This window comes from Phaseolus vulgaris, chromosome 2, assembly GCF_051622355.1.
Source record: "Phaseolus vulgaris cultivar YP4 chromosome 2, ASM5162235v1, whole genome shotgun sequence".
Classification (NCBI taxonomy): domain Eukaryota; kingdom Viridiplantae; phylum Streptophyta; class Magnoliopsida; order Fabales; family Fabaceae; genus Phaseolus; species Phaseolus vulgaris.
This window is the reverse complement of record NC_143499.1, coordinates 12,124,935-12,132,900: the sequence shown is the minus strand read 5'-3', so window position 1 is coordinate 12,132,900 and position 7,966 is coordinate 12,124,935. Positions and strand designations below refer to the sequence as shown.

The 7,966-nt window shown below is 34.1% G+C and overlaps 1 protein-coding gene across 1 annotated transcript; it reads right to left on the bottom strand.

Moving 5' to 3' along the window:
• Positions 1-4,077: 4,077 nt before the first annotated feature.
• Positions 4,078-4,905, bottom strand: LOC137809043 (uncharacterized). The gene is made up of 2 exons (XM_068610185.1): positions 4,723-4,905; positions 4,078-4,326 (listed from the first exon to the last, which is right to left on the bottom strand). The coding sequence occupies exons 1-2, from the start codon at positions 4,903-4,905 to the stop codon at positions 4,078-4,080; spliced, it is 432 nt and encodes a 143-aa protein (XP_068466286.1).
• Between the last annotated feature and the right edge of the window lie 3,061 nt (positions 4,906-7,966).

Here is a 7,966-nt window from a genome sequence, read left to right as displayed (position 1 = left end):
TAAGTTATTTATATATTTTTTATACTGAAATACCTTATGCATGTTTGTAATTCGGTTTTAAGGGATGCTACACAAATGAATATGAAATTGAATAAATCTTTTAAAAATTAAAAACAAATAATATTTTTGTTTTTAACTTTTAAATTACAATATTACAAACGTTTGAACATAAAATCGATGTCAAGTAAATATATGAAAAATTAAATTAATAATTTATCAACAAATAAATTTTTATTTGTATATGTATTATATATTTAAATTAAAAATGGATTACACATATTTTTGTTAGTAGTTAGTTGGTAAAATATTTATGATGAATTAAGTTAATAATTTATAACAAATATAATTTCAATTTATCAATTTATTTTGTATTCATTAGATTTGGTTATATATATATATAAAAGATATTAGGAAAAATAAAAAAGGTCTCTCTAATTGTCTTAAAGGATAGATGTTTGGAAAGAAGAGATTATTTTTATTTTTTAAATTTTTATGTGGAGATAATATTTTTTTATTTGGATATGTTAGGTCTAACAAAATAAGGAAATAAACATTAGAAGACAAAAAATAAGAAGAAAATTAAAGTTCAATAAAGTATTCCAAAGTCTCGACCAAAGAAACATGAACCAAAGAAGGTATGAGAAACATGAAACAAAGAAGGTATGAGAAACATGAAACAAAGGAAACATAAAAAGCATGAACCAAAAATATTCATCTTTCAATTCTCAATCAAAGTTTTCAAATTTTCATCATTGCCTTTTTAATTTTGAAATTCAAACATCCCCTCCAATTTATTTAATAAATTCAACCAAGGATAAATGTAATTAAAATTAGTATTTCATTTCATTTGAATTTAGGATAAAAAGGCTATAAATAACCTACTTTTCTTATGTAAACTAATTTTTGAATATATTGAATGTGAAATATATTTTCTAGAGCATTTATAGAATTCTTTGAAGAAAGATATTTCTCTACTTGAATGAGTCTTATCTTGAATAATGGGATCAAGTGAAAATTTTATTCAATACTTATTTTGAAGTTCTTTCAAGTGACGTGACAACTTCTATGAATATATAAATTTCTTTCTTCCATTTTCTCTATTTTTCCTCATTTGTACCAAATTGATCTTGTTATTCTATTTATTATTTTGTTAATAATTCTAGTTCTATGTGTATCTTCTTCTCCAACTCTTAAAAGTAAGTTATAACACTTGTAAAATCCTTTGGATTAAATTGATGTTGAATGACAAATTTCTTTAGAGTTCTTATTTTATCTTTTTTCTTATGTTGTTTTGTTCTCATTCCTCTTCTTGTGTTCTTTTTTCACTCTTAAATGCAATTTTTCATACTCATATACTATTATGGATTAAATTCGTGTTCAGTGTTGAACACATTTGAGTTCACATTTTTGTGTTCAAAATTTTAAAAAGATAAATAAAATTTAAATTTCTTAATCTTTAATCTACTAATTCACGTTTCCACCACACATACACAATGCTAAGTTTGTATGATAATAATAATAAATTATAATACAAATTCATACATCTTACACATTATAAATATTATATATATATATATAAATACTCAATCAACCAATATTTACATATAGAAGAAAAATCTCACACATTCTCACTCCAAAAAACAAACACAACAATTTATACTTGAATAACTCTTATCCAATAATACAAGACTCATAAAAAAGACTATCGATACAAATCAATCTTATAAGTTTCTTATGTCAACGTGATTCCTTACATTTACTATAAAAAGTTTTAATGCAAGAACTTTCTTTAACATCATATACCTTTATGGTGTACATTTTGAAATATTTGATATACATCTTACCATACATACAATGTTATACCTATCACACAATACATATCAAAACATACAATGTCATATAATGTCATATACATCATACAATACATATCAAAACATACATAAACAAGCATACACTCGTAAACATGCACACACATACATCTCAACTTAAAACATATCAATATCATCACAACTTTGATAATGTTTCATATTTTCAATTTTTTTTATAAATTTTATACCTAAACAACTTATTTTATTGTAAAACCTTTCAAATTTTCTAGAAAAATAAATTATCTTTAAAAATCCAAATTCCAAACACGTATTATCTTGTGTTTAGATAATTTTTTACAAATTTTAGAAAATTTAAATATATTAAATTTGAATGCTTTCATTTGAAATTGTTAATTTTTTAAAATATTTTTATAATATAATTCAAAATTATTAAATTTTAATTTTTTTTATTTAGATGCAGTATTTCAATTATGATCAAATACATAAATTATCACCAAATAACACTATTAAAGTTATCACCAAATAACACTTAGTAAAGATTGAAAAAAAAAATCCTATAAACATTGATGAGCACATGAATGAAAAAGAGAGAAAAAAAACAATAATACTTAAAGAAACATTTCAAGAAGCATGAAAAAATATTCTTGTTCATAATAATAATTTTTTTATGTTCTTAAACTTGAACTTGTAAATTGTAAAATTTATTTTCTTTAATTATTTTTTTACAATTTAGGTATAATTAGTTATTATAGTTTAGGTTGTGACTCAACTTTAATTGAAATTCTATCTAGACCAAATGTTATCTACAAGTTTGGGCCTAAGAAAAGGAGAAAATAGTAAAAGAACAAGAAAATCATGAAAGATGAAAATTGCTAACAAGTCTGGACCACACACATCTAGATCTAAGAAATTTTAATTTTAAAAATTAGAATTTCTTATTCCTTTTCATTGTGGATATTCACTGTATAGCTGGTAGAAGATGCTTATAATTAGTCAACATCTCTATTGTATAATCACTTTTGAAATATATGATATTTGATAGAATTTTGAAACATTTTGTATTTTTTTAAGTTTTATCTTGATTTTTAGGAGTAATATATTCACATTCATATTATGAATTAAAGAAAAGATAGAATAAGTGTGGTCCACTTTATGGGTGGTCCAATCCTCATATAGAACAAAAGAGACATATAATTCAAGAAAACCTAGCTTCCTACCCTGCCAAAACTAGCTAAAATCGACTTAAATTTCAAAGACCAACCCTGTCGTCCTATCAACAACTATTAATTGAGTACATACATATTAGGGGTTCAAGGCGCCAATCAGAGAATGAGAAACTCGCTGATGGTACATTTGACGAGATCCAAGACCAAACCTTAACATGTGTTAAGGAAAAGGCTTTAGAATAGTCTACCACTCCTTCGTTGAATAAACATTTATTCCCATGTCTCCAAATCTCGCTTACCAACACAATTCAAACATTACCCAAAATAAGATTAATAGAAGTGATCGCATCAAGAATTTTAAACTACTCGAAATGTGATCTAGGATAGAGAAGATTTACCGAGATCACTCCTAACCAAGCGTGACATAGATTTCAAGCTAGCCAAGAGATCTGCATCTGAAGAACAAATGACTTGTTGAATCCTCTGACACCCTGCACAAACAACAAAGATTGCTCTCTAGGTTGACCTTAGTAGCAATCTTGTTTTCAATCACCCTCCAAGCAGTGACATGAGCTGAAGGAAGAACCTTAATCCTCCAAAAAAAGTTGTACATCCTCGAATATTTCTCTGCTTCCTCTTCCCTTAATAAACCATAAGCAGACTTGATAGAAAACTCGACGGACTCGCAACCCTTCCAAACCCATTTGTCCTTAGTCTCTAAGGCGAGGCTCTTACTGGATACCACCTCAAACAGCTGGCATACCTGAGACTCCTCTCAAGCAAAAAACTCCCTTCTCCAAGTTAAATTCCACTACCAAACGTCATTGACCCAAAATCTACAATCACTTAACTTCGCCTCCTTATTGTCAAACAGAGAAAACAACCTCGAGAATCTATTTTTCAAGACTCCATAACCTACCCAATCATCTTCCCAAAACAAAATATCTCTCCCTTTTTCCAACCTCCCAATTAAAATAGTCTTCAAACTTCCCTTTTCACTCCTCTGACTTCCAAATGTCCTCCAAATCTCTCCACAACAGAGAGGCTTTCATGTTCCTGTCCCTTTGATCTTTCAGACTTCTCTAACCCCTATACTTAGACTCAATAACCTCCATCCACAACCCATCATTATCCGAATGAAGACGCCAAATCCATTTTCCCAACAAAGCCATATTGAACTGCCTAACATTTATAATGCCAAGACCGTCTACATTCTGGGACGAGAAAACCTTATCCCAAGTAACCCATGCAATCTTCCTTCCTTCAGACCCCCATCCCCACAAAAAATTCCTTTGCAGCTCACTATCTTCTTCAGCATGGTAGATGGCAATCTGAACAAAGAGAGATAAAAATGTGGGATAAACGGCAAGACCTATTTAATCATATAGATCCTCCCAGCCATCGAGATGAATCTACCTTTCTACTTGGCTAATCTGCTCTTTATTCTACTAACCACTTTGTCCCAAAACACTTTCCTCTTGTGACACCCCTTGTAGGCATCCCCAAGTATTTGAAGGGAGTTTTCATCACCTTACAATTTAAAATATTCGCGAAACGGAGAACTGCAATCTGATCTACCCCTATCCCGCCTTTCTACTCTTCAGAAAATTCACCTTAAGATCAGAAGCCAAGTCAAAGCAGTTCAGAATGACCTATATGTGATACATGCTTTTAATACTTGCTTTATCGAAAAACAAGGTATCGTCTAGGTACTGAAGCATGTTTACCTTAATCATCCTTTTGCCAATCTCCAAGCTCTCCATCAAGAGTTTCTCAATCGCAGTCCTAAACATCACAGCTAAACCTTCAGCTGCTATAAGAAACAAGAACAGTGCAAAAGGGTCACCTTGCCTCAAGCCCTTTTTCAGAATAAACTCCTTAGTAGGACTCCCATTTACAAGAACTGACATGGACGTTGATTCCAAGCAAGCTTTAATCTAGGAACTCCACTTTTCGCAGAAACCAAGTCTGTCTAACATATAATTAATGAAATCCCACCTCACGGAGTCATAAGCCTTTCCGAAGTCCACCCTGAAGAAAACATAACTTTTTTCTTCCTCTTTATCTCATCTAAGACTTCATTGGCCACTAAAACACCATTCATAAGCCCCCTTCCTTCAAGAAAAGCAGATTGCCTAGCATCGATGACTTTGTTAAACACCTTTTTCAGCTTGACAAAAAAAATCTTCGAGACGATTTTATACGCGCACCCTACCAGCGAGATGAGTCTGAAATCACTAAGTTGTTGCAAATTATCTGACTTAGGGATTAGGCAAATAAACGAAGCATTTGACCCCCTAGGCCACTTTTTGTTGACCAAAAAATCTTTTACTACTGAAACACATTCATTCTTAAGGCACTCCCAGCAAAATTTAACGAAGCTAAAGTTGAAACCGTCTGGACAAGGGCTATTCGAACTATCACAACTCCAAACTGCATTCTTAACTTCTTCATCAGAAACAACTCTGATCAGCAACGCATTATCTTCATCAGAAATGGAGTTGAAACAAACATTTTCTAAACTAACCTTAGGCTCAGACATCTTATCAAATTTGGCTTTAAATAACTCTCTGACCTTAGCCTTAACCATTTCCTTATCATCGCACCACTGACCGTTTGGTACTACCCTGTTGATCCAATTCCTCATTCTTTTCCATTTCACAAACAAATGGAAGACTTTCGTATTTAAAACTCCTTGTTTCAACCACTTTGTACGTGATTTTTTACTGATAGTCGCTTCCTATTTGAAGAAATTTCGACTTTGTTTGGCTAACAGAAGTCTCCTCTCCTCCCTCTTAGGCTCATCTAAATCGTTTTCATCATCTCTTGCATCTAGCTCTTGTATTTTCTCCTGTAAAATTTCCCTTGCTTGATTAACATTCTCGAAGACCTCTTTATTCCAGATTTTCAGATATAGTTTTAACTTTTTCATTTTTTCTTTTAATATGAAAAACCCTCTACCATACACCTCATAACTCTGTCATTTACTATGAACGAAAGCTAAAAACCTTCTATCTCTTTGCCACACATCCAGACTCCATAAAGGTTTGGCCCCCAATCCACCGACGAAATTCTAAGCACTAAGGCACAATGATCACAGATCAATCTACTGAGAACAAATTGTTTACTGTTCGGCCAAACATCCAACCATTCCCTGGAAACCAAGATTATGTCCATTATGCTTTTAATTGACCCATTCAGCTTGTACCAAGTAAACTTTCTTCCAACAATCGAAATATCTATCAACTCAGACTTTTCGATGAATTCATTAAATCAAGCAATTTCTCTACTATAACCAGATACCAAGATCGCGCTTTTTTTCTCCTCTTTCCGTCTGATAGAGTTAAAATCACCGACGACACACCACACCTTGTTATGTCGACTCTTTCTGATTTCACATCTCTTATCCCTAACATCCATTCTTTCTTTCAATGAACCAGAACTATACATGCTCATTTTCGTAACTTGTACCCCTACTCCTACCTTCCAAACACCTTCGATAACAGAAAAAAAAAACCCTTAAATGAACTTGTCAAATTGAAACAATTTCTTCTCCACATAGTGATAATTCCTCCTGCAGTATTAACGACCCTGATTTCGAGCCAATCAATTTCGTTAGAACCCCACAAATGGTAGCAACTCTCCTTACCAAACTCATATCACTTTGTCTCTTGTAAGCAAACCATTCCAACCTCCTCGCTTTGGATCAAATCACTTAAATATTTTCTTTTAATACTTCCTTCTAACCTCGTTATATTCATATTAATTAGACTCGTCAACAGAAACACAATTCTCCACCTGTCTACTCTTATTGTCCTGGTTTTTCAAATAACGAAGCTTGTTTAAAACGACTTCTTCTTCCCCTAACAGAGTGAAACCCATCTCCTTACCAATATTCCACATTTTCCTGGCTTCTCCGTAATTCTTTTTTCATCCATACCAATTTATTACCGTTTCTATCGGCATTGTCCGAGATGAAGATTTCTGACCTTAACTCTCTTAACGAAGTAGACTTAGATACCCTCTCAACCATTGGTACGCTTCCATCTCTCAAAGGGTAGGTAATTCCCTCCCTTCCACCAATGTTGGCCAATATTCTCCCCATTAGGCAACTGGTAAAGAGGGATTTCGACCCACTGACCTTGACCCCGGGGGAGAAAAAGCTGCAGTAAACCTGCAGAAAACTGCCTTTTCGCCTTTCTGCATGGACCTTCATATGCTTTTATTCTCCGCAGCGGTTGTTGTCTCGCCTTCAACCCCGCACATACCATGGCCAGTACTTGCATCGATAGCCCAACTCACCGCTCCGCCCTCTTCTACGTCGTCCAACACCTCCACTACGAGCACGCCATCGACGAAGTCGCGCCTTGCCACACCATGACCATTGTCGTCAACGAAGCCGCACAATCCCGCGCCTAGGCCATCGCCTATCGTTGCGTCACGCGTCCAAGCACTACCCACCACCCTGCTGCTCTTCATCTTCTTTGTAGCTGCGCAACCATCGGGGCCCGCAACAGCCTTGTTATCGTCGTCGCATCCCTCTGTCAGCGTCGCAGAGAGGCCCGTAGATGAATCGACTCCCAAACCGCCTTCCACGTACTCGTCGCCTTCCCCTCTGGTTGTGCCGCAACCGAGACCCATTGTGCATGTCGTGCCTTTGGAAGTAACATTCCTAGCGTGCAACATCATGTCATCATTTGGGCCAAAACCTAGGGTTTCCCCTACCAAACTTTTTTGTTCTCAATTGGTCCTAAACCGACCCACTACAAATTAGGTCATATGGTCATGCCCTTTCGAAAGTCGTGTCACGATTAATTACTGTCAGGAGACTGTTAAACTTACATGCCCCGTTTCCCGTTATGACTATACCCTCTTTCCTTAGTTCTAAAGCACCGTTCTAACTCTTCGCACTAGAATTAATTCCTCCACCAATGCAAGCGCTGCCTATTGTGATCTCTTCCCCTTCCACCG

Excerpts from the sequence above, each read along its gene's own strand:
- LOC137809043 (XM_068610185.1), bottom strand. The coding sequence starts at position 4,905 with ATGTCAGTTCTTGTAAATGGGAGTCCTACTAAGGAGTTTATTCTGAAA. Across the intron at positions 4,327-4,722 it reads TTGGCAAAAGGATGATTAAG|ATTGCCATCTACCATGCTGA; the intron begins GTAAACATGCTT and ends CTCTTTGTTCAG.